This window comes from Ictidomys tridecemlineatus, chromosome 5 (genome assembly GCF_052094955.1).
Source record: "Ictidomys tridecemlineatus isolate mIctTri1 chromosome 5, mIctTri1.hap1, whole genome shotgun sequence".
NCBI lineage: Eukaryota > Metazoa > Chordata > Mammalia > Rodentia > Sciuridae > Ictidomys > Ictidomys tridecemlineatus.
The window spans coordinates 19711616-19738941 of NC_135481.1; the positions used below are offsets into that span (position 1 = coordinate 19711616).

Here is a 27326-nt window from a genome sequence, read left to right on the forward strand (position 1 = left end):
TCTTTTTATCAGAATATTTTATTTCAACAGTCAACACTTTTTTCAAAAAGTAGAAACTATAGTTACTTCCCTGAGTATAAAGAACAAATTCTATAATAAAAGACAGTTACAAAATTAAGCAATTACAAGTACATAATTTTCTGCATTCCATTGAAGTCTATTACAAATTTATTCATAAAAATCTCATATTTTGGAATTTTAATGATTAAAAAAAAGAACAGGTTATTTTGCACCTGTGATGTTAAGGTATCACTCTGATCTGTCTTTATCAAATTCCAGGGCAATCTTTAAAGCAGTGCTATTGAGGCCAACAGACTGCATGTTACATATGATAGAAACAATTATTCCCCTTGGGGGGACTTTGTTATTTATAACTTCTGTATTCAGTTCTTCAGGAAGGACTAGCAGGACACTACTGGCTCCCACTGCACCTCCAGTATGTGAAGCATAATGCCGTTGCTTCCTACAAGAACCATATGTTTGTTTTGTTTCTACAACACCCCATGCCATTGCATATTTACCCTCTTTATCCCAAGACATTTCTGTGTTAGGTACTGGTGTCCAAATCATAACCATTGTTTCTGGTTTGAGGTAGCCAGGTAAAAGATTTTCATTTGAGTTCTTAAACAGCCCGACTTGGTAACCATACAGCATTGCATTCCCAAATTTCAGAAGGTCACCCACTGTAGACAGAAATCCACCACCAGCCCACTTATAGGAGTTATCCACGTAAGGGGTGTTGATAAGACGTCTCTTTTTATTGTAAACATAAAATCTAAAATGAAATAAGAAGGGTCATTAAAAATTTAATAATCTATTATTGACTTTACACAGGATAATGAATAAGAAAATTCATTGAGACAGATTGTATTTCAATGTATGATTGTATATCAAGCTGCAAACTAACCACTAATTTTTAGTGTGAGTCAGATACTAATGACACATTGATAACTGGGTATGGTAATCTAATTACCTTGTAAATTAAAGCACAGAAAGTGCTTTTTTTTTTTAATTGGTTTGGTTTGCCCATGCTAAGTATGTTAGGCTTTTAATACTTGCAAAAATATACTGATTAATATTGCAGAATACATTTTCCCTAAGCACATGGAGCAATACTTACCGTTTGGTAGATATTCTTAGTTCTTGGGCTTAATATTGAATGATGTGACACAAGTGAATTTCATTAGTAAAAGTATGAACTTTGGGATGTGTGGAATTAAGGTTGCTATTTGAATGAACAGATTTCCTAAATAAAAATTACCCAGAAATATCATGATAACAATGTGACGTGGTAATTTCTTGGTGTAGTGGGAAAGACTAGAGTTAGCAAACATTGGTCTGAATATCAACTCTCACCTTTACTAGCCATGTTTATTTTATTTGATTAACAAATATTCATATAGTTCTTACTATATGCTAGTCATTGTTCTAACAAGTACATAAAAATGAACTAATTTATTCTTACAACAGTGTTAGAAGGTACATTCTGTTATAAATTACTACTTCACAGATGACAAAGACACACAGCTTGTAAATGGCAAAGTTGGATTCAAACCCAGGCAATCTGCCATTCCCATTCTATGCTACCTTCCTGCTTCAGCGTCCTTTGAAAAAGGGGGCTTAAAAAACCTGCTTTGTAGAGTTTGGAATATGTGTCTAAGGTACTTTGCATATTTCTAGAAGGTGCTTATTAAAGAAATGGTAGTTATTATTTATTCGTGCATTTAACAATTATTGACAGAAGCACTTATTTACTATGTGCCAGGTAATATTTTGATGCTGGAATAAAGAATTAAGAAGCAAAGCATCTGACCTTATTAGATTTATATTCCAGTATGAGGAAACTGTACCATAAATATTAGGCAAGTGAAATGAAATCACAAAATAACTGAACAAAAAATTAAACTTTACCCATGAGGATCCTTTCTTAGATTTTGGGTTTGCTGACTGCCTCACTTCTAATGGTATGCAACTTCATTTTAGCTCTACTATTCATGAGCACTGTTCAGCTTGAATCTCATTATCACTTTGAATTGTTTTACTTCTAACATCTCAAATTCAGAAATATCTTCTTCTATGACTTCCAATCCAGCTCTTCAAGTGAACCTCCATCTATTTCCCTTGCTTCTTCCTTATTTTCTCATGTGTTTTAGTCCCTACTGATTTTACCTGCCTTTTCTGTTCTAGCCTGCACTATACCATCAGCCTTTTAAATTATTTTTGCTATGGTATCACTTGCACCTTTGGTTCCTCATTCTTCTAACCTTGCATCACACCAATCTACCAATCCTAAAAAAACTAAGTACACCCTTCTTTGTTACCCATTTGCCAAGAGAGGCTATATAAAAATCCCATATATCAAAATGGACATAATTTTATACTTTTGCTAAGGGACTTCACTGCTGTTATTAAATCCTTTTTCATTATTTTCCTGGTTATTCCCTGGGTATATACTTCATATAACCTATCCCCAATTCTTCCACTCACAATCCTCTACCCCAACTTTGGTCCTAGTCAGCAGATCACCATATAGTTTTTTTATTGATAAGACTGGAACCATCCAAAGTAATCCAGAAGTTCTTATTGTCACCTCCAAGTGTATTTATATCACCATCCATTCTTTCTACTTTTCAGTCACTGAAGACATTTTCCCATTGTTTTTAAAAGTAATTCTTTACCTGAATCTGTGCCTTGTTTTGCCTCTACAATCTTGCCCTATCAGTTATATTTCTTAGGTTATTTTCTCTACTTGAAGTTCATTGTCTAGTCAGAAGCTAGAGATTATATGCTAAGAGCCACAGCCAAGTAATATGATGTATGGCACTTTTCGTTGAAAGGTGACGCCAGCTAGCCATTGAGATGATATGATTATGTTAAGATTTGCATTCATGTGGATATTGGACTCCTGCTGTTCACCTCGGCCTGCTACGGGACTCCTGGAGAGTTCCCATTGGTTGGGGAAGTACAGTAGGAGGGAATTCTGGGGGAGGAACTTGTTCTAGGGTTCCGGGAGAACGCTGCGCGTGTGTGGATCGGCTTTCTTCCCGGACGTGTACGGGTATTGGCGGCAGTTTCAAAAATAAAGTTTGTTTCTGCTTGAATGGCTCGTGATTTTGTGCCCTGCCAGACTGCGGCAATTGGTGGCCCGTACAGGGATTTGTTGCCACTCCTAGGCCTCGAATGTTTGAGTGGCTTGTTGTAATGGCCAATATCTTGGCCATTCTTGATGAGATATGATGCTAAGGTCAGCACCTGTGTCCAGTAGCCCATTAAAGTCATGTCCTTTAATATTTAATTTTAGCATGGGGCGAGAATCTAAATTTAAAGACAGCATAGCCCAATCTACACCTGTGGAGCCTAATCCCTTGGAACCTCTTTCTACAGTACGACTGGAAAATTTATCATGTAGGCTGGGTATTATTAATAACTGTGCTATTCTATCTCCTGGTGAAATTACTGATATACCTCTTGGAGAACTAGCTATAATTTTTATTTCACCCTCATAATCGGGATCAATTACCCCAGGACTTATCAATTATACTCCCCCACCTCTCTCTCATCCATTTGAAACCCTTCAGTAGTTACAATGCATTAGGAATAAAATCCAAACTTCTTACCATGGCACATAACACACTCAGTGATCCTCAACAGTAGTACCAAGTTCCTAAGGGAATTTTTTGGAGGCATTATTTTAGCTGTTACAATTACTAGAGACCTCTTAATGGCAGTTAGTGGATAGAGCTGCAAGATCCTAAATGTCCTGTGATGTATGGAGAAGACCCACACAAAAAATGATGTATTTGGGCTGGGGTTGTGGCTCAAGTGGTAGTACGCTCACCTAGCGTGCATGAGGCACTGGGTTCAATTCTCAGCACCACATAAAAATAAAATAAAGATATTTTGTCCACCTAAAACTAAAATAAATAAAAATGATGTGTTCTTGCATATCCTGCAAGACCTTCAACTATGCCATCAGAGATTCTGTAAATAAAGAATATATTTATAACTAGCTGAGCCTAGAACCTTCTCCTTGTTATATTTAAACACAAAGTACTTTTTGCACTTTTATTCTACCATTAATTTTTCTTTAATGTAACTACTATGAAAATCAAAGACTTTATTTTACTCAAAACTTTACCCAGAGTTGGTCACCAAGGACATAACTGAAACACCAATAATTTCATCTTTATCAGTCTGCATTGCAGTTCACATTCATAACGCTTTTATGTATTAAATTTCATGTAACTTTATTATGTTCTAAATTGTTGCTAGGAGTAAACTTTAACATTCTGAAAATATTTATTATTTATTATAAATCCCACTCATTCTATTTAGTCTTTATAGTGCGGAAGAAGCACTTGTGTGGATTATATTAGCTATGACTTTCATTGCAGGATATTGAAGTAGTGTTGTGAAATATTTGTTAAATTAAGGGGCAGTGGGTCTACAGCATTGAAACTCATTGCCCAACATGATTTAGCATCTGCTTACCTCTTAGATCTCATCACTGATAACATCTTGCCTTGTTCTTTTATGCCAGACTTATTTCTGTATTTGCAAAAATAGGCAAGCTAGCTCTCCTCAGCATTCTTGTCTCAACAGGCATGGCCTAAAACTAATGTATTTTAACTAGATCCCCTATATAGGATATGAAGTTTATATCCCATCGCCCCATTTATTTTTGGTACTGGAGATTGAAACCAGGGGTGTATACCACTGAGATATATCCCCAGCCCTTTTTATTTTTTGATATGAGGACTTTATAAGTTGTGGAAGCTGATGTTGAACTTGTAATCCTCCTACCTCAGCCTCACCGAGTTGCTGGGATTATGGCATGCAACACCGTACCCAGCCCATGTTATTTTTTTATATCAATATCTGAAATTCTTAACTTCTTAACACATTTGTCTATCTCTTCCCATGTTAGGTAAGTTTCATAAGGGTAGAAACTTATCTACCATGTTCATTGGTGATTCTCCTACCTTGAACAGTACCTGACATATAGTCAGTGCTCATTAAGCATATTGATAAAATCAAAACATTGTCGTCATTGGCCAGATACTTAATGACACCTGGCAATGCACAAGAGAGATAAGTAAAAGCATACAGAGTGACTGAGCTCTAGGGGCTAACAGGCTTGTTGGACAATTTTTAAATTTCAAAGCCCTTGAGTCATCTTGGAAATTTTGTTACAATGCAGATTCTGCTTCAGCAGGTTTACAAATTGTGCATTTCTAACTCCCAGATGAAGTCCATTCTGCTGGTTTGCAGGTTTATAAATGTGCATTTCTAATGCCCAGATGAAGTCCATTCTGCTGGTTTTCTGAGTAATAGGTTGTGAAATGACTCAAAGATGGATCTGGGGAATCCTCAGTACTAATAAGCATGAGCATCACTAAGAGCATGGTGGTTCAGTTTGGCTAAGGCAGGAAACTTTTGAGGATAAGTGACATGGGACAAAGGACAGATCACAAAGGCCTTTCTGTGCCACACCAAGAACTTTTGACTCTTTCACTTTTGATCACAAAATGCCTAAGTTTCCTCCAAGGAAGAAAAATATCTTCCCACAGCTTCCAGCTGCCAGTTTTCTCTCTCTCTTCCTTTACTGCTGAATAACATGAAAAAGTCCACACCTGTTCTTTCCATGTACGCATCCTCTCTATTCATTCTTCAACCCCTTAAAATTATAACTGATAAACTGCTGTCTAATGGATCATCACGCATCTTCTCATTCCTTTTTTCAATCCTCATTTAACTTATCCCCTGTAGCACCACTGACCCATACTTCCTGGCATTCCTCTCAGTTCATTCTGCTCTCTGGGTGCTCTGTACCCTAAGATTCTCTGCCCTTTCAGTAACCAGTTTGTCCAATTATATAAGGTCTTCTTTTCTGCAGAGAAAACTACAAATATGCATCTGTACCACAACCTCTGCTCCAAATTGACAGCTGGATAGTCTACTAATATTAATAATTCCCCAATTTGGTTTGGGAGAAGGGTAGGAATGATGTTTATCAGTGCCACCTATGGGGCTTCTCCTTCCCAAAATTATACCCTTCCTTCAAAATTTATAACTTTGGAAGGGTTATAGGCATATAAAGTTTGAAAAATGACTCCTTCTTCTTTCAAGATTCTTCTATGTTCCCTAAAAGTTCACATTATAAACTGGGTGAAGTAGGACTGGCAGTTAGGAAAGGGATGGCCACGGGTATGTGTCTAACTATTTAAAACAAAAAAAGACCACAAAAAAATCTCAATATGCTCTTTGAGAACCACTGATTGGATAGGTGGACTTCTCAAAATTCACACGTCTAAAATGAAAATCTCTTGAAAACCGTTTTCATATTTCTTTTTTTCAAATAAGATGTTAAATTCTTTTACCCTTCTCCCTTTTTTTCAATTCCTATGGTCATTTCCATGTTTTAGGCTCTTATTACTTTCAGCCTCAACTCTGATTACACTTATAATGCCAGTCAATTGAGTAAAATAAAATATTAAAGAAGTTATATAACAGAAATATATTTTCTCACTGATATATATATATATATATATATTTCTTAGAGTGAACTCAAAGCCTATAAACCAGAAATACCAATATTTTGGCTAAAAATAAATTTTCTGTAATTTATTTTTAAAAGTAAAACATTTCAAACCACTTATATTAAGGTTGAAATGAGGATTCCTCAGTCCTTCTTAAAATATAAAAATTCAGAGAATTCTAGACTATACATTAGATATAGACTTCAATCTCTTGGTTCCTTTGACAGAAAACAAATTAGTAATTTTTCACGAAAATAATTTTGTTCAGATGAATGACAAACATTACTATTTCAAATTCCTAGGGAATTTTGGCTTAAAAGAATGGAATAAGTTACTCAAAATTCTTGGGTAAATTTCTGGGACATCTTTGTAAATAAATAACTGATGCAGTGATGTCAAATGACAAAAAGCCTCTTCCTACTTATTTAGGAATTTCCAGATTTTGCATAAGTACATTATATAACCACAGAAATCTACATCTACAAATTTAGAAATTTAAAATACTTTTATTAAATTTATTTTAAAATACTTTAAAAATACTTTTAAGCTTCTTAAATACCTTTAAAAACAATTTTATATCACTTTTTTATTGTTAATAAGAAATTTAAAAACCAAGAGTTTAAAATGTGTATTATAAGGGCTGGGGCTGTGGCTCAGCGGTAGAGCGCTCGCCTCTCACGTGTGAGACCCTGGGTTCGATCCTCAGCACCACATAAAAATAAATAAATAAAATAAAAATACTGTGCCCACGTATAACTAAAAAATAAATAAATAAAAAGTGTATTATAAGGGTCTAGGAATAATTTAGTGGGAGAGTACTTGTCTAGCATACACAAGGCCCTGGGTTCATCCCTTAGAACCACAAAAAAACTAAAAACCTCACAACATAAATGCACATTACAAAAACCAATTCCATTTTAACATTTAACATTAATAATTAAATTGAACCTACTAGTGAAGAATCTGTCAGCAAAAGGAACAAAAGGAGCCTGAGAAGGAATAATGCTTACTTCTGGAAGACACCAGAAAATAAATAGAAAATAAAGATAAATTAATAGAAGATAAATCTAAACTTTTAAAATGCAGCAAACACTTTAGAAAACACTCATTTATTTGGTTTTAGTCCATCAAATTATAAAACCAGAGGATTTTTTTTTTTTTTTTGCAATACTGGGGATCAAACCCAGGCTCTTGTGCATACCAGACAAGGACTATCATTAGCTATATCTCTAGCACAAAATTAGAGATTTTTGTTGCAAGCATTGTGCCAAACACAGAAAATATTCTACAAGGTTAATAAGCTAAGGCATTGACTAAGAAGTTCCCTATCAATTAACTGAGTGTCTTTCAGTGGCAAGAACATTCACTCTACTCCCATGGGGATGTTTGCTTATCATCTATTTAATTTGTCTATACAGAGTATATTTGCTATACAAATCAATATAGGTATACAAATCAATATAGGTATAGATTATGTATAGTGCCTATACAGAATCTATGGTCCAACTCTTCCATTTAAAGAAGCCTTAATTTTATATAGGACAATAATGTACCCAGATAAAAATAAATTCCCTTGCCTACCTTACAGGTAAGTGTGGCCTATGGCTACAGTTAAAATTCTGGCCCTAGACACTTAAATAATGTAAGATTCTGGGAAAATACTTTAAACAGGTAATGGACATCAGGTGGCATTATTTTAAACATACACATATACATAAAGAGAAGAGAACTGATAAAGAAGATATTTACTTTGGAGAGAATTAACTCTATGCCCAAGAAGTCAGTAGACCAAAAAAAAAAAAAAAAAACAAAAAACAAAAACAAAAAAACCCTGCAAACATTTCATTTTGTACAAAATGGTACAATAAAACAAGTGAATAGAAACATATCCAGTTACTATATTTTACTTTAAGGGTTCCCCCCGTTGGGTATTTTTTCAGATATGTACCAAAAACTCCTCCTAAAAGCTATTATCTTTTAAACTCCTTAAAAATAACTATTACAAAAAAAGAATCAGAGAGTTTTAGAGACCCAAATTGATACTGTATCTAATAAGATAAAAACACAGCAAATAGAACATTTTTTTAAGAAACTTCCTTCTTTTTTTAGTGACCTATTTTATTTCACAAGCACATTTAACTAAAATTAATCAACTACCACTTTAGAACTACTAGGTCCCATCAAAAATCCAAAAAACAAACAAATCAAACCAGCCTCAGAGCTGACAGGAACCTTCCTCACCAGAAATGGAAAGCCACTGCCTTTTTTCAATGAATAAGAGCTAAAATGACATTAACTCACCATCACAGGCCATATTTTGATTTTTGCAAGTTACTCATCAGGAAATAGCAAATGACAGCTGTTCTGCAGTCTGTAGATTCATACAGCCTTAATTTCAATTTAGAATGAGGCTTAATTAGGACACACAATATCCTACCATAAAGACCTAGGCACTCATTTTCAAATCTTTAGGTGTAAATCAACATAACTTCATGCAGCTACACCATCTTTAATAGAGAATCTTTTTTAGATTCAACTGACAACCTCTGGTAATTGTCCTTTTCTCTTATGTTTTCCAGAAGAATATAATGCTAGACCTAAAAATAGTAATCAGGTGGCACTATTTTAAACACAGATGCAGAGTCTCAAGTGGTCAAGAACTACCGAACTTAAAAAAAAAAAAAAATTAAATTCACTGCTTGTTACTAATCTGGGTTTCCCTTCTGGGTTTCCCAAATCTACTTCAGGTCATAGACTGATTTGAAATGCACATTTAATCCATATTTAAACTGTTCATTTAAAATGATAATTTTGCTAAATACAATAGAAGATTGAACAAAACAAAGGTGGAGATTGGATATAAAGCTTAAACAACTCCAAAAAATGCTGCTATTTTTTCTGCTTCTTTAGAAAGTACCATTAAGCCACTTGGAAAGCATATACTAATGGAATATACTAAGTAAAATTAATAGTTGATTTATTAAATGTGCAATCTTTGTAACAAATCAGATAACAGAAAACATCACAACAGTAAAATGCATATTAGCAATCAGTGTCAAAATTTTCTGCCAATGCCTCTTTTATAAGTTACTAGTAATAATTACGATAAAATTTTAGTTTGATATATTTTACTGAAGGACTTTCAAACTCTTTTTTTTTTAACCTTAACCCACAGTAAGGAGTACATGTCTCATTCTGACTAAATGAACACACAAACATGAACACACAAGCACATGAATGTGTCACCTATCTGAAACAGAAGTTTTATAGAATAATACAGTGGCACAGATGGCTGGTTATTCACAACACTGATTGATTCTTCTTTCCATCCTTAGTAATAGAATTACAGCTGTCACTAAGTTTGACCATTAGGTTAACTTTCTGCCAACAGAAGGTGAACAGAGGTGAAGTGTGGCACATGCCAAGTCTGGATGTTCAGGCATTAAGTACACTGCTTCTTCACTCTTGCTTTTTCTAGGGATCTGGGATCTAGTTTGTATTATACAGATGGGGACACCACCATCTGTATGAAAGCAGTAAGATGGAAGTACATGGTTTTTTTTGTTTTTTTGTTTTTTTGGGGGGAACTGGGGATTGAATCCAGGGATGTACTGAACCACATCCCAGACCTTTTAAAATATTTTATTTAGAGACAGGGTCTTACTAAATTGCTTAGTGCTTCACTAAGTTGCTGAGACTGGCTTTGAACATGTGATCTTTCTGACTTAGCCTCCAGAACTGCTGGGATTACAGGGTGTGTCACTGCACTCAGCCTGGCATCTGGGTTCTTAAAAGGTTGTGTAGAGCAGCACTGTTTGCCAATCTGAACTCTCACCTCAGGAATGATGCATGAGAGTGTTAAACTTTTATTTTCTTCAAGCCATTGTATTTTAGTGACTTTTTCCTATACCAGCAGTCTTCACCCTAAAAGTTTATATTTACCCTTGATACATGCAACACATTTTATAATTATTTTCTATTCTACTTTGTTTTATAAAAGACAGATATGCTGATACCAACCTACTAAACTGATTTCCCAACTCATAATGGCCATAAGGTCTAGTTTGCAAACTATTATACAGTTTGAAAAAGGAGTGAAAAGGAAAAAAAAAACCAGTAAAGAACATAGTGCTTATTAGCACATTGGCTAATTCTAACTATAAATAATCATGAGATAATCCAACCAGTCATTTTATAAACTTTTGATTTACATTTTTCTAACATTTGATATAATTGTCCTTTCATTTATTCTAATTTTTTAGAAAGTTACCAAGTTTTGTATTTTAAATATTTTTCCTCTAATAATAAAATTTCAAATAACTTTAAAAGGTAAAAATAAATCCTTATTGAATTTGCTACACTATGTTCAATTTAACTTTTTAAATTTTCTGAAGTGCTTCAAATTTTTCCTCTAATATAAAATTTTTTATAATTTAATTAAATAATTTAAAATTTCAAATATTTTTATGAATGGTTTTGAAGTGTGCCAGTTCTCAACAGAATAAAACAAAGCATAAGCTAAATTTTAAAATACTAAAGGCTAAAGAGCTCTGACCAAACCCTTTTCTGTCATAATGGTAAATGGTCAAATATGAAATTACCCAAAATTGTAACATTTTTCCTTCCTAAGGATTCCAGTTAATACTTCAAAGTCAGTGTTATGAAGTTTCTCCATAAATTACATTAAAACCTGCTAAGCAATTTGCCTAGGATTTTAAATTTCAAATTTACATAAGTAATTCCAACTTGATATTTTATTTTTAAAAGATATAAAATAAAACTTGGAGGAACTATGGCTTAAACATTTTAGATCTTAATCCTTATAATTAAAAGGTGCCTAACGATGCCTAATTATAAAAAAAAAGGACTTTAAACCTAAATATATTTAAAATGTTCCATTATTTTAGTTAGGTAGCACTTACTATTTTTATAGTACACTAAAAGTCTTAATTACCCTTACTGATAGCTGGTAGCAAGGATCTACATAATCCAAATCAGAAGAGCATTTTAACATGGTCATTTATTAACACCTACAAACTCAAAACATAAAACTCCTGATTAAAAATATATACACATGAACAACCTAATAGTTATTTACCCTTACAAATAGTTTTGTTAATATTTTATATACTTAATATTTCAAAAGCCAGATATTAAATAATATTAGTGACAGATTACAACTCATTGACTATTAATCCATGAGAGCATATTGGTATGAATAAATAATTTCATAAATGAATGAATAAATAAGAAGGGAAGTACTTTCCCACAAGGTAATGCTAAGTAACAAATATTGAGATGATAATGGAATTAGAAAGTCACCACTGGCAACCATTATTGTCATAATTGATCCAGACAATAATCATGAATGGATGTTAAAATGAGTAGAAAGTTTGATGAGAACTAGGAATTTTACATAGTATCTCCTCAAAATATACTTTTTAATTAAACAAAGGAAAACCCAGCAACTTCACAAGGGAGAAATGTGACAGGCACTACCTCAACAAAGTCATTAAAACACAATCACCAATAATGGGATAAACCAACATCATGTGACTTCTGAAAGACATGACAACTAGATTCAATGTGGGATTCTGTACTGATCCCTGGACCAGAAATTAAAACTTTTCTTTTTCGCTATAAAGAACACTAGTAGAACAATTGGCAAAAAGTCTAAATCAATTTCTTGAATTCCCTTGTTCTTAAGAAATACACATTTAAATATTTATAGGTAACGACATGCCATGTCTGCAACTTATTCCAAGTGGTCTAGAAAAAAAAAACACAAATAGATAATGCAAATGTGGTAAAATGATAACATATGGGGAAACTGGGTGAAGGGTATGTATATGTGAATTCTTTGTACTATTCTTTCAATTTTTCTGTATGTACAAAATTATCTCAAAATAAATGTTAAAACAAAACATAATAAAAGGAAAACAAACAAATCATTAGATAAACATAAGAAAAGGGGTGATTAAAAGAGCAAATTACAAATGCACATGATGGGTGAAATTTTGGTTTACTTATTCATGCGCTTACATTATTATTGCTATATTTTATCTAAGTGTCTTGGGGCACTTTACAAACATGTTTTATTCCTCACTGTATAAATGGAAAATAGACATGCAGAAAAGCTCCCAAAATGTGGCAAATTGATTTTGGAATGGAAACAAAGAAAATTTGACTTTTAATTGGTAACACAGTGTTAAAATGCAATATATAGCTAGACACACCAGAAGGTATTTGTTTACCTTGCTCTATTGTAAATCACTGGCTCATTTTCTTCCTGCACAGTTGTCAGCATATCCAAGTCATGGAATATTTTCTGCATATAGTCCAAATATTTATATCCTGAAGCTCTTTCTACTATGGCTGCCAGTAGGGTATAGCCAAAAGTTGAGTACAAAAACTGACTACCTTGAGACATCATTGCAAGAGGGGAAAAAACAGAAAATACTTAATTATTATTAAAAAATATGTAAATATTTTCCCACTGAAAATAGGCATACCTTTAAAATTGTAATATTTTACTTCAGCATATCAACAAATTCAGTTAATTTTGTATAGCCCCACTTATTGCATCTCACTATAATGCAAGAATAAAATGATGATCGGTATATGTATTTAAAATTTCAATGAATCTGTTCCTTTCTCTGATAATGAAATAAACAAATGAATCCTACCTCAAAACAAAATAAAAAAAATCATTCAAACTGACAACCAAATAGGAAGGGAAAAAAAAGCAAATTTGATTTCTTGAGTCAACTATTCTTGTTCTCAATTCATCTAGTATTGTAAACAGTGGATAAATAGATGTATAAGTTCTCATTTTAATAAAATATATGTAGGCATAAAAACTATTTCAAAAACATATTTAAATATACAGTATATATGTAGAATTTTAAAAACATTATATATGTACATATATATAATTTCATATATGTAATTTTATACTACTTTGTATTCTGGAAACTTAAAATTTTATTATCCATATAAAAATGGGTAGAAACCTTATTTTTTTCTCCCGGTACTGGGGATTGAATTGGGGAGCACTTTGTCACAGAGCTACATGCCCAGCACCGCCCCCCACACACCTTTTTTTATAATGATTTTGTTTTAGTTGCAGTTGGATACAATACCTTTATTTTTCTGTGGCGCTGAGGATAGAACCCAGCACCCTGAACATGCTAGGCTAGTGCTCTACAGCTGAGCCACAACCCCAGCCCTGCCCCCCTCCCCCCCCCCCCCCCCCCCGCCCTTGTTTTTAAACTTTGAGACTGTGTCTTGCTAAGTTGCTGAGGTTGGTCTTGAACTTGTGATCACCCTTCCTCAGACTCCTGAGATGTTGAGAATCTAGGCACACCGGACCAAGCAATTTAATTTTTTTTTTTAATAGTTGTCAATGGACCTTTATTTTATTTATTTGCATGTAGTGCGGGGAATCAAACCCAGTGCTTCACACATGCTAGGCAAGCGCTCTACCACTGAACCACAACCCCAGCCCCCAGCAATTTAATTTTAACTAAACATTAAATTCTAACTAAATTTAAATATTCCTATTAGTCACACATTATCCTTTTTACTTTGGTCCAGGTTATATTTGGGGAACAATAATTCCAATATTCTCCATGAACATCTTGATACTGAGACTCCTCTAAGTGGTTGCAAATCCTTCCATGACGCTAAATCTAGATAATCACCTGCCTGGATGCTAGCCTTTGTTAGGAAGTACAAACAAATAGGGAGGCACTGTCTTTCCAATTCTACTATCATGTATAACTAAAAAGAACAAATTTTTAAAATAATTTTAAAAACCCAGAAAAAACAGAGGCACTGGACTGGTTCATACAACCACCATCAGCCCACTGAATGTACTCAGGATGAAAGACATTTTGGATTTCCTGAAAATCTAACACTTTAATAATAATGACTTTGTTAAGAGAAGGAATGAACACTCACCAGGTTTAAAGAACAAAGGATCATTTTTAAATAATTTTAGAGATTCAATTGAATTTTCGAACTTTTCTTTCAAATATAATTCACCTTGTTCAAAATCATTTTTTTTCTTGCCATGTTTCCGACATTTGGATTCATTATCCTGTTCTGATTTAGCTTTAGAAAAGTCATTCTTTTCATTACTTTTGCTTCCTTTTTCTTTCAATTCTTTTTCTTGATCAGATGCCATTGTTCCTTTCATCATCTTCAAGGCTTTATAAGCCTTTTCTTCTTTCACCTTTTTCATGTCCTTTTCATAATGACGAATTCCACTTAAGTGGGATATTAGCAATCTTGTTGTGACAGAAACCTAATTGTAAAAACATGAAAATTCAATTACAATATTAAACTGTACAATAACAAGTTAACAGTCTGGGAATGGATGCCTCAGTAATATTTATCACTTTGAACTCCTGCTGGAAAAAGGTCACATATAGATCCTGAACCTCAAGTATCAGAAAAATACAAATTAAAAACACACACACACACAACTTAATCCAGTAACAGTAACTAAAATCAAAGCAAAGAGTCCTATGAAACATTTCAAATATAAATTCCAGCATAAACCATTTAACAAGCCAATTAATACACTGAACTGTGAATTTCACTACCTTTTCACCTTCATATTCTTTTTCTGGGAATTCAGGAACATAATGTTGTACTGGAACATCAAGATCCAGTTTCCCTGCTTCCCACAATTTGGCAAGAGCAACCATGGTGAGGCTTTTGCTGATGCTGGCAATTCTCATAACTGTCTCTGGTTTACATGGCACCCGGTTCTCAACATCGGCATAGCCTAAACCTTTGGATAAAGAAAAGCAAAAAGTTTCTATTAATAAGCTTCATGGCCAAACAAGTCTTCAAAAACTGAACTATCTTAAAACACCTTGGGTACTCTTCTAAACAAAAAGATAATCCACTTTTATTAGTTACTTAAAACTGGACATGTAAGAATGAGTTTTAGCAATGCTGACAAAAATAAACCTAACACTTTTTTTTTTTTACAAAGAATCCTGTAATTATTAGAGACAAAGTGTAAAACAGCAATGTTCCAGAAAAAAAATAGAGATCTTATCCACATCAATTTATTACAATATATTTTCATAATTGTTCTATTTTATCATTAGTTATAGTTAATCTCTTAATATGCCTAACTTATAAATATAGTTTTATCCTAGGTATGTATAGGAAAAACCTAGTGTGTGTGTGTGTGTGTGTGTGTGTGTGTGTGTGTATATATATATATATATATATATATACACTACAGATAGTACCAAACTCTTTAGAATGTCTCCCCATGGATAAGGGGAGACTATGGAACTGTCTTTACCATCCTTCTCTCACCCTCCCACAGACATTGCTTATCTCTATCATGTTTCATCCAGAATCATTCAGTTATTTCCTGAAGGCATTTCTAACCTCTGATTTACCACCCTCAGATAGGTCTATCTTACTCCTGCCTGAGCTTTTTATTTCTTTCATTCCCAAAACCCTCATCACATTCATCCACATACCATCCAACTTTCTTACAGGGCAATTCCTTCAACCTCACACCTTTGTCACTGTGATATTATTTATGTCTCCTCTTTCCCAGTATCTACCATGCTGCTTTACAACTTTGCATCCTTTCCTATGAGGAACACCAATCTTCTCTTTGACTAAGTCCGGCTCCTCTAAAACCTCCAGTCAGGGAATGACAAATGAAATTATACAAGAAAGGGGAATGAGAAATATAAAATTGGAAATGATATTAAAATCCAGGAGAACCCAAAAGTCAACAGAAAAAAATCTTTCTACAGAGAATTCACTAAGGTATCAGGGTCAGAATAATGCCCAGAAATGTTCATTAAATGGAAGTACAATATTTAAATAAATTTAAAACCTAACACTTTTAACATTATAACTAAACTGAAAGTGTACCCTGTGTATAATAATTTTTCATCTGACTCAAATACTAATTTTTCTTAGCTTATGTTAACAATTTGATTATTACACATTTCAAATAAATTACATTCTTTAAAGAAAACATTTTCATAGCTGAGCATGGTCTCATGCTTGAAATCCTAGCAACTCCAGAGGCGGAGGTAGTAGGATCCCAAGTTTGGCAACTTGGGATCCTACTACCTTGGCAACTTAGCAGGACCCTGTCTCAAAAAATAAAAAGCACTAAGAATTTGGCTCAGTGGTAAACACGTCCTGTGTTCAATCCTCAGTATTAAAGAAATAACGAAAAAAGAAAAATCAATATTCTTCAGATTATAATCATTCTTGATTTTTTAGTTTCTGCTGATGTCCTTAAAATAGTCATTCAATCAAAATGAATGTGAAAAGATGTCCTGAAAAGCAAATCCAACTATCAATTTGATTCAGCTGCAAACCATAAGAAAAACTATGTAGGAGTAATTTAAATCTCCTTCTACAAAAAAAAATTGTTTGGGTTTTATCTTTTGCACGTGGTGAATACATGGAATTCAAAGAGATATAAAGAACTGAATTCTGAAAAGAAGTACAACGACTGTTTTTAAACTGTATTCTGAAAATATTTGCATAAAAACAAAACTCTCACCCATAAGGTTAGCATTTATAATATTTTCATAAATTAGGTATACTGATACAAAGTATACTTATACTTGGGGAAAAATAATTTTTCAAAACCCTACTGCTCCCACCAACTTCTCCAAAAACTACTACTCTCTTATCTGAAACTTCAATTTAAAAAATAGGATTTCTAAAAACCTAGGGTGACTTACTGGACCAATTTATGTGCATTAGAGAAGTTACCTTATAATGTTTTGATGAAAGTGTCACAAAATAAATAGAAATGCTTCTCTCAAAGCTTCCAGCTTTTTATTAGAAAATGTAATTAATATTCTGTGCAGCAAAAAGAATAATAAAGTAAGACTGTAAACTCATTAGGGACAATGAATAGTGTTATCTCTAGTATTCAGAACAATGCCTTTTACAGAATAGAAAACTCATTAAATTGTTGACTGGATTTATAAAGAAAAATACAGAAATTCTGGTGTTTTATCTACCCATTAGGGCTATCTACAAATATGCAATAGTGGATATTTAATGGATTGTTCTATATACCCTTTTCAAGCCAATAAATCCAGTCCTAAAACTGGGGTTAGAAACAAGCCATTTTTTAAGTCTCCAATTTTTTTAGTAGTCACAGTTTAATTATCACTTTTGGTGTGGGGACTACCCAGAGCCTAAGCATGTGCTCTCCTGCTGAGCTACACCCCCAGCCCTGTTAGTCACATTTTAAGTCTTGCTGTGATTAAAAAATAACAACCTGGGGACTGGGGTTGTGGCTCAGTGGTAGAGCGCTCACCTCTCATGTGTGGAGCATTGGGTTTGATCCTTAGCACCACATAAAAATAAATAAAAAAATAAAGATATTATGTCCATCTACAACCAAAAAAAAAAAATAAAAATAACCTAATTCTTCATTCTGTATACGTTATTTCGACAATATGTATCACTTAATTTAAACTGAACAGCAAACAATTTATGGGATTCACTCCAACCACTCTACAGTCAATATTTTATTCACCAATTGGTACAAAACAGGTCGCTAAATAACACTTTTCTGAGCCCACCTTCTGACCAGACTTCTTTTCCATCTACAGAAACTCCGACCACTATTCCCGGTGCACCCACCTCGTCCTAGAAGCAAAGGGGGGGAAAACTGACAGTTCAAAGACAGGCGGGATAACCCTGTACACCCCAAGACTCCAGGGGCCCCGCCCACCCAGCGGCCCCGCCCACCCAGCGGCCCCGCCCACCCAGCGGGTCCGCCCACCCGGGCTCTGGCCTTGCCCCGCAAGTAACCGCGAGCGGAGCGCCAAGTCCGCACCCTGGCGGGGGAAGGGGCGGTCCCCCAAGCAGGCGGTGACCTCAGCCCGGAGTTGGGTAACCCCCAAGGGCTTCTGACTGCGATCTAGCGGTCGGGAAACGGGAAGTCTTTCTCGGAAGCCGACAACCGGCACCCCACCGCCCAAGGTGCGGTCAGTTCAGCCCGGAGATACAACCACCAAGGGGCCCCATTTCGGGGTGAACTGGAGCTAGGGCGCAAGGACCCCAGCCGCCAGCGCCCCCCTCCCCAGTCGCCGCACCTTGATTCTGTGCAGCAGGTCCCGGCTGCTCTCTATGGCTCTGGCGAAGCACTGGGAGTGGGGAGACGCCGGGGTCTGCGGAGACCGCGGGGCGAGGGACTGCTCCAGCAGCGGCACGGCCTGAGGCCACGCCTCGGGGTCGGGGGCTGCCGGGGGTTGAGCGGGGGCGGCGCCTCTTAGCCCTCCCGCCAGCTTCACCCCGAGCGCCAGCCCCAGCCCCAGCCCCAGCCCCCCGACCCAGCAGTTGCCGAGCGGCGGCAGCCCAGCCCGCTGATGGGCCCCACGCCGCCCGCAGCCCCAGGCCCGGCCCCCGGGGGTCGCAGCCTGCAGCGTCACGGCTGACAGGAGCCGGTACATGGCTTCTCTGGAAAGCCGGACGCTTCAGAGCTCGCGCAGGTTGGGCCGGGGGATGATTCGGGAAGGGAGGGGCGACAAGGGGAGGAAAAGGCAAGGGCGGGCCTGTGCAGACCTTAGCAGTCGACGCCCGAAGGCCGGAGTGCCGATCGCATCGAGCCCTCCTTCTTTTCCTTCTCTTTATAAGTATTTCCCCAACTTTATCCCCTCCCTCCCTCCACCACCCGCCTCTCCTCCCCCGCCTCTCTTTCTCTCCCCTTCTCTCTTTCTCTGCCTCTGTCCTTCTCTCGCCTCACTTCCTTCCTTCTTTCTCTTGCTTTCTTTCCCATTTTCCTGAAGAGGAAAATGTTACCTCTTCAGAGAAATTCCTAGTTCCCATCCAATGCGAGTTCTCGCCCACATTTTCTTACCCACCCCCCAGTGTGCACACCTTCTTAATAATGCTTAACACTTGGCATAACTGAACTTGCTTGTGATACCTGGAATTGAATGCATCATTGAAGTGGCTTTACCACACTGTGACTTATTTTTGCATCTTTAGCTTCTGGAACAGCACCTAGCACACAGCAAACCTGTTGACACCCAGCAAGACTTCTCTCTCTCTCTGTCTCTCTCTCTCTATTATACTGAGGGTTGGATACAGGGGCTCTCTACCATTGAGCTACTTGACCCCCCCCCCTGTGGGGCGGGGTTAAAATTTTTTGTGACAGGGTCTCTCTACATTGCTCAAGCTGGCCTCCTCCTGCCTAAGCCTCCAGAGTTGAGGGAATTACGGGCATACACCACCTGGCCAGATTTCTTCTTTTCTCTTGCATTCTCCCTTTATGTCTCATTTCATCTCCTCCCATTTGCCTAAGTTTCTCTTAAAATCTCGTACTTTTGGAGAACTAGTGCCACACCACATCAAACATATGAGGCATATTAGTGGTTGGCTTGGGTTAAGAAGTAGAAGGGCAGGACCAGAGTGGGGATTGCTTTAAAAGAGCCACCTGAGGGATCCTTGTGATGATAGAAATGTTGTCCATTTTGACTGTATCATTATCAATATCCTACTTGTGATACTGGGCAGTTTTACAAGATGTTACCATGGGTGAAACTAGGTAAAGTCTCCACAGGATCTCTTTGTATTATGTCTTAGAATTACATGTGAATCTAAAATAATCTCAAAACAAAACGTTTAATTTGAAAACAAGATAATATTCTATGAACCAGGATGACTATTCTGAAACTCAAATATGAATCTATCCACTGCTTAAAATCCTGTTTATTAATAAGAGAAAGTCTAAACTCCTGGGGTTAAGACATGTGGTAGAAATGATAATCTATTGAGGAAAAAAAAAATGTTTGTTTCCAGAATTGAGTTTGCCACAAAGGAATGAACTTGATTTTCTCTTTTGCCAAGAATAGCCAGGCCTCTGAGTCCTGAAGATGTGGGCTTTCATTCTCCCCAAGAGGTCCCAACCCCCTGAAGTATAACTGCTACCTGCTTTGCTTGGCCAGATTGCTCCCCAACTGGGTAAAGGAGAACTTTAGTGATAGCTTCATCTGTTTTAATCCCTTTTTAATCACATCCAGCTATCAAAACAGGGTAAATTTCAAGTGAATATTTAGTTGTAACTGTTTCCTCTGTCAAGTCCAGGGGAGTACTCTCTTTCCAAAAGCTAAGCAAGGTGCCTCTTGAAGATGTAGAGTGGTCCTGGAAGAAATTGAGTGGGAGTAGTGCAGTAGGAGGGTTTGCCATCCTTCCTTCACTTTACTTTCCTTTCTTTCTACCTGCCCCCCCCCCCCACATGCCTGTATTCACTCTCAGGGGACAGATGTGAAGAAAGGGAGTACATGGAAACTGATGGTTGCTGCAGATTCCAAGAGTGTGGCTTTGGGTCTGGATCACAAAGCTGAAAAGCCTGGTGTGGCTGCCCTCAGGGGGCATTGCTTCCTGTGTGCATCCAGCAGGAACCACCAAAGACCTTGGCTTTGCAAAAGTTAGTGAAGTCCTCTCTAGGCTCAGCTGGACACTGAAGGTTTAAACTTCCAGAGAAGATCCCCACCTTCAAATAGTACACAGGCCTAGGCACCCTCACAGAGCATGTGAGGCTCTTTAGTTTAATACTAGATGGAGCCCCTTCCCTTAGAAAATGTTGATAGGTGCTTTTGGTAACTTTGATGTGGGGGAGTGGTTCTAGTTGTGTTTGATTTGATTTTAAAAATAAAAAGATAAGGCAGTTGGTAGATAGTATCCCAGGAATTGACATTTCCTTCTCTGCCTTCTCTTGGCAGCATGGTGTAGTAAGCTCTTCCAATCAGAGATACATATCTTTGAAATTTACCCTGTTTTGATAGCTGAATGTGACTAAAAAGGGATTAAAACAGATGAAGCTATCACTAAAGTTCTCCTTTACCCAGTTGGGGAGGGATTTGGCCAAGCAAAGCAGGTAGCAGTTATTAAAAAACCCAAAACCTCTATGCTTCTATTTCAGGGGTTGAGACTTCTTGGGGATAATGAAAGCCCAGATCTTCAGGATTCAGAGGCCTGGCTACTCTTTGGCAAAAGAGGAAGTCAAGTTCATTCCTTTGTGGCAAACTCAATTCTGGAAACAAACATTTTTTTTCTCATAGATTATCATTTCTACCACATGTCTAACCCCAAGAGTCTGGGCTGTCTCTTATTTATAAAGAATGGTGACTTCGAGCTGCAGCTCCTCAGGCAGCAATGTTTTCACAGCATGACCCATGACCACCACACTGGCAAGGCTGCCTTACCATGCCCCATGCTGTTCCCTATAGCATTCTCAGGGAACAAAGATTGAAAGATTCCATCCATGTAATGTCTCCTATACACCTATCAGAATAATTTTAAATGCCCCCCTTTCTCTCTCAAACCAGGGGATAAAATATGTAGCCAACCCACCAAATGTTTTTTTAATATTTAATTTTTAGTTATAGTTGAACACAACACCTTTATTTTATTTATTTTTATATGGTGCTGAGGATCCAACCCAGGGCCTCGCATATGCTAGGTGAGCGCTCTGCCTTTGAGCCACAACCCCAGCCTCCACCAATTTGTTTTAATAAACTAATTTTTTCTTGAATTGGTCTTTGAATTTGCAGCTAAGGGTATGGTGATACAAAAGGATCCTCAGAATCAGATCTTCCTTTCCTACCTTGCTCATCTTCCACTTCTCACCTGTGATTTTATCTTAGTTCTCTGAAAACAAGAGATTCTTAAGTGCTTTCAGCCCTTTGCATAGGCTTTTCTTTGTTTTTAGAATTTTCTTTTTTCCAGTGTCCATTTCCTTCCACCATCATGCCCTATATTTCCCTATTGCAGAACTTAGCTCTATGTCACAAATTTTATTTAGCTTTTGGGTTGTTCTTTGAGATCTTTCTCTAATTTGTGAGTTTCTTCAGTCGAGTTTTAGTTTCATCTGGGTTTAGCCAACTGCCTGACACATGGTAAGCTTCAACAAGTGATATTGAAAACTCTATAGGAATGAGTGTAAAATTGTACTTTTTATAGAAAAATTGTTACATTGATATAATTACTGATTTACAGAGTGGTTTGAGTAGTCTTCTACTAAAGTTTAATTCTCTGAAGAATTTTGTTTGTAGGTCTTGACTTTTAGCTTGAGAGAATCCTATTGGAATCCTGGAAAATGGAATTCAAGCCAGGAGGGGAACTTAAGTAGCACTAGGCCATACACGTTGGGAGGAGATTTCACTGTATTAGACTATTACTATGTGCTGGATGACTTAGATACATTATATATATTTAGTAGTAGGTATTAGCTTCTGAGGCTGAGAATGGCCAAGTTGCATATAGTTAAATGGCAGAATCAGGATTTGAATCGGGGTCTGCTTTAGGGATTGACCATTTGCTTGCTTGGCTTCCCTGGGAATCTGTACAAAGGGATTTAGGCAAGGGATTGTATATTCCATGTTGATTTCCAGAGAAAGAAAGACCACAATCTCCTTTGTCCTCCACTATTTACACTTCTGCACACTGTCTTTTCAGCCTGTATCTTTGACAGTGTTTTTAAATGGAGACAAAATAGTTGATGATATCACATAGGATTTCAAAGCTGGGAGATAACCTTAGGCATTATCTAGCATGGTGGGTTTTGTGAGATGGGGCATTTGGAAATACATTGGGCTACTTTTTTGCTCAACATAATGGAGACTGGGGGTCCTGACATTGAGTAGAATTGGACCCAGAATTATTTTGACAGTCCTGAAATCTGTGGGTCAGTTGCACTGCAAAGATTCTCTCCTTGACCAAACTCTAGCTAGACTCCTCTGAGCCCTCTTCTTGACTAGGCCTCAGCCTTAGCCTATAAAGACTTGAACAAACACTGATATTTCTAACAACCCAAGGCCTCCTCCCTAGGAAATCCCCATCTTCCTTTAAAGTGCCTGACTGAGAAAACTGAAGGCTGCCCCCAAAATTTATCATTTGTTCCAACCAACACCTGAAGATAGTGACTGTGTCTCAGTCTCTGTGGGACAGTAGGAGCAGAATTCCAATAAGTGCCAGTTAGTAAACCAGATGTGTTTCAGGAGGACCAACCCCTTTAACCACTTTTCGTAATTTTTCACTTCCCTGTCTCCACTCAAGTCCTCACTTTACTCTTTCTTCTTTCTAGAAAACTTACCCAGTCACTTCTGCCCAAACCCAATGGAGCCCACCTCTTTCCCTATTGTAGGTAGTTACTGAATAAAACCAGCACTTTAACTAAGTTCCAGCTGTGTTTACATTAAAATTTCCTGTCCAAAACATGGCCCTTGAGAAAGAGAGCCTTGTTTTCAAAACAAGTTCTCATGGGTGTGTTTACTTTGAGATAATTCATTGAGCTGTACACTTATGACTTCTGTTCTTTTCAGTCTGTATATTATAGTTTAATGTAAAAGTTCATATCTAATAAAATAAAAATCTGAGGAAATGATAAGGAGAAATAATTTAAGAAATACTGAAATGTTGTTAAGTAGAAAAACAAGACATTCTGATTTGCATTAGCAAAACATACATATGAAGAAATTAAGAACATGGAGTACTAGGAATTTGGTATGATTAAATAGGTGGTGTTTAAAAAAATTTTTAAATGATGTATTTAAAAACCTTCATTAATATGTAGTTGAAATATAACAGTGCATAAATTTGAGGTGTACAACATGATAAGTTTTGATATTTGTATATACCTGTGAAACTGTAACCACAATCAAAATAATTAAGATACCCATCATTCTCCTGTAATCCTTTCCTCCCTCTTGCTCCCATTCACTTTCCCCAAAGCTACCATTGATCTGTTTTTTGTTTTTGTAGATTAGTTTGTATTTTCTATAAGATATTAAAATCATATCCTATACCTTTTAAAATCTAATTTCTTCCACTCAGTGTAATTTGTTTGAGGTTAATGCATGTTAATATATGTATCCATTGTTCATTCCTTTTTACTGAGGAGTAGCATTTCATAGTATAGGTATAGTATAATGTGTTTATCTGCATACCTGCTAATTGACATTTGGGTTACTCCCAATTTAAGGATAAGCACATAAATCTGCTATTAACATTCATATGCAAATTTTTGTGTGAACATATGTTTTCATTTCTCTTGGGAACATAACTAGGAGTGAAATTCCAGGATCATTTCATAGCTTTATGTTTAATCTTTTGAGAATCTGCCAGATTGTATTCCAAAGCAGCTACATCATCTTACCTTCCCTCAAGCACCATAAGAAGCTTCCAATTCCTCCACATCCTTCCTAGCACTGTCTTTTTTATACTAGCATCCTCACAGGTGGGAAGTGGTATCTAATTATAGTTTTGATTTACATTTCTCTGATGACTAATGGTGTTGAGCTTATTGGCCATTTGTACTTCTTCTATATCTATCTATTCAGATCTTTTGCCCATTTATATAATATTCTTGAGATTACAAAATTGTGGAAAAAAGAAGAAATTAGTGAGTGACAAGAGGTTGCTGACTGAGGTGAGGGAAAGGAAAAAGGAAGGTAGGTGTGGTTGTAAAAGGGTAGCATGAAGAATCCTAGTGATAGCAGTTAAATTTGTTGTGGCAAACACATGACTCTACATGTCATTAAATATCAGAGAAATAAGCACACACACACACATGAGTGAAAAAAAGAATTGGGGCAATCTGAATTTAATTGATAAATTGTATTTATGTTAATATCCTGGTTGTGATGCATTTTACAGTTTTGTAAAATGTTATCATTGGAGGAACTGGGTAAAGGGGTAAAGAGTACATAGGATCTCTCTGTATTATTGTTTGCTTTCTTTGTGTATGTGTGTGTGTGTGTGTGTGTGTGTGTGTGTGTTCTGGGGATAGAGCCCAGGGCCTCATGCATACTAAGCAAGTGCTCTACCACTGAGCATTAAGCTACATCCCAAGCCAAAAAACTTTGCTTTTGTTTTGCAATGCTGAGAATTGAACTAAGACCTAGTGCATTGTAGGCAAACACTCTACCACAGAATGAAACTCCCTGTCCCTTCTCTATATTATTTATCAGTGCATATGAATGTATAATTATCTCAAAATGAGAAGGCTAATATTCGAAATGTAATTAAAAGAAACCTATTTGACCTCAGAAGGTTTGCATGTTCCTTCTTGAATGTAACTATTGTACTACTCTCAAAAACAACTCAAATTCTGTCTTCTGTAGACTTCTTTGATGAATATCAGCCCTACCTATTCTTTTCTTTATTTTGAGCTTTGCTTTCAAAATTGTACCTGTTGATGTTCTGATTTAAATTGCAACTACTGAAGGCTTAGCTTTGTCCCTCACTTACAGAACACAAGACTCATTTTGTGTCTCATGGGTCTGAAATTGGGTGAGAAACTCTGAACCTTGGTTTCTTCATCTACAAATTAGGGCTAATAATAACTACATTTAAGGTTTGTTATGAAGGTTAAGAGCTTCATTCCTCTCCTAAATAAAGCGTGAACTTTAGTGAATAGACTGATAGAAGGAGAGATCAAAACTGTTTATTCCTTTCTAATTTGTGAAATAATTTAGTGAAAATAAAAAACAAAGTAATCGAGTCATACATGAATGCATTCTCACCATAATCATGGGGATTTTAAACTCCTGGGAACCAGGCCAAACCTTGCAGACCTTTCCAGGTTCTGTCCGTGCAGGTCAACAGACTCTGAAGCACCTCTCATAGGTATGTCTCTTCAGCTGACTGTTCTCTATCTTAGGCATGGGCTTGGGGGAATGTCCCCATTTTACTGAGTAGCAAGCTGTGTAATGAATGACTTTTACCTCCTGGTAAATGGGAAAGGATTTTTTTTTTTCATCCAAAAGCAAAGAATGAGTTAACCTATGTCTATTTTATTCTCACAGCTGTAAACAAGGCAGATGTTAAAAATCCAGAATCCATGGAGAACAGATACCTTCTTCATCCTATTCACATTGCCCTGAGGGTCTTCTTCAATTCACAGCATTTGATATACTGATTGTGTAAGAAGCCACCCCTACCTGCAGTTCACAAGATGCATTCAAATCTCTGCAACTAATAAGACTTTGTACAGAGTCCCTGTGGCATCTGGCTTCCAAGCTGGGAACATATAAACACAAACAAGGTCAGCAGGGTAGACAGGTGGAGAGCCCCTCACATAGTCAAGCAGGTGGTGTCCTGCACAAAGGAACCTGACGTGGTGTGAGTGGGCTGCAGTCCTGCCAGGGCTCCTATTGGCAAGTCATATTCTGACTCTGGAGGAAGAGGCACATTTTTCAAACATTCACAATGTTTGCTACTGGATGTGGGAAGCCATTCTAACACGTGATTGGGTGACTCCCGTTAAGGGCCTGAGGCACTTTGGCAAAGTCGAAGTTTTCCCGACCCTTTCCTGATGAGAGAGCCCATCCGTGTGGGGGTGTGCCTGACCACTGACCCCGGAGACCCAATCACTGACCCTGACCTTGGAGTGCAGCCCCCCCTCAACCTTCATTGGATGGAATTCTCCCCTGAATCTCTTGTTCCCCAATAAAAGGCTGGTCCCGTGTGTGTGCTCTCTCTCTCTCTCCTGCTAGCCCTGAGTAATCCCTGCTGCCCTGCTGGGCAGTTTAGAGGAGTGCCGAGAGGGGAGAGAGGGGAGAGAGGGGAGCCGTCTTGGACCTAGCAATAGAAATAAGGTAACTGAGTCTTGTGTTTTATTTCGATCTCTTCTAACTAACTTTATGCCTAGAACCTCATTAATGAAACCACTGCGCAGGCCACGTGGTAGAACTGGAAGCCCTGGACTAATGTACAGACTTAGAACTTATTTAATACAAGGACTATAATAGAAGCAAA

The 27326-nt window shown here is 36.8% G+C and overlaps 1 protein-coding gene and 1 long non-coding RNA gene across 3 annotated transcripts; one reads left to right on the forward strand and one right to left on the reverse strand.

Moving 5' to 3' along the window:
• On the reverse strand, window positions 1-19097 carry Lactb (lactamase beta). 2 transcript variants are annotated; one of them, XM_005316656.5, is made up of 6 exons: window positions 18659-19094; window positions 18143-18209; window positions 15149-15339; window positions 14502-14847; window positions 12794-12959; window positions 1-775 (listed from the first exon to the last, which is right to left on the reverse strand). In XM_005316656.5, the coding sequence occupies exons 1-6, from the start codon at window positions 19013-19015 to the stop codon at window positions 250-252; spliced, it is 1653 nt and encodes a 550-aa protein (XP_005316713.1). In that variant the 5' UTR covers window positions 19016-19094; the 3' UTR covers window positions 1-249. The 2 variants fall into 2 exon arrangements, with proteins under 2 accessions (XP_005316713.1, XP_077905625.1); XM_078049499.1 differs by lacking the exon at window positions 12794-12959 and having other exon boundaries at window positions 540-775; window positions 18659-19097.
• LOC144377722 (uncharacterized) lies at window positions 18353-27326 on the forward strand. The gene is made up of 2 exons (XR_013438748.1): window positions 18353-18545; window positions 26375-27326. It is a non-coding gene; the product is annotated as an uncharacterized LOC144377722 (long non-coding RNA).

What these genes read in the sequence shown, in the direction of transcription:
- Lactb (XM_005316656.5), bottom strand. Translation starts at nt 19,015, where the DNA reads ATGTACCGGCTCCTGTCAGCCGTGACGCTGCAGGCTGCGACCCCCGGG. An exon ending in ACCTGCTGCACAGAATCAAG is followed by an intron (nt 18,210 to 18,658) that starts GTGCGGCGACTG and finishes CTTTGCTTCTAG; the next exon opens with GACGAGGTGGGTGCACCGGG. An exon ending in AAAAGAAGTCTGGTCAGAAG is followed by an intron (nt 15,340 to 18,142) that starts GTGGGCTCAGAA and finishes CTTTATCCAAAG; the next exon opens with GTTTAGGCTATGCCGATGTT.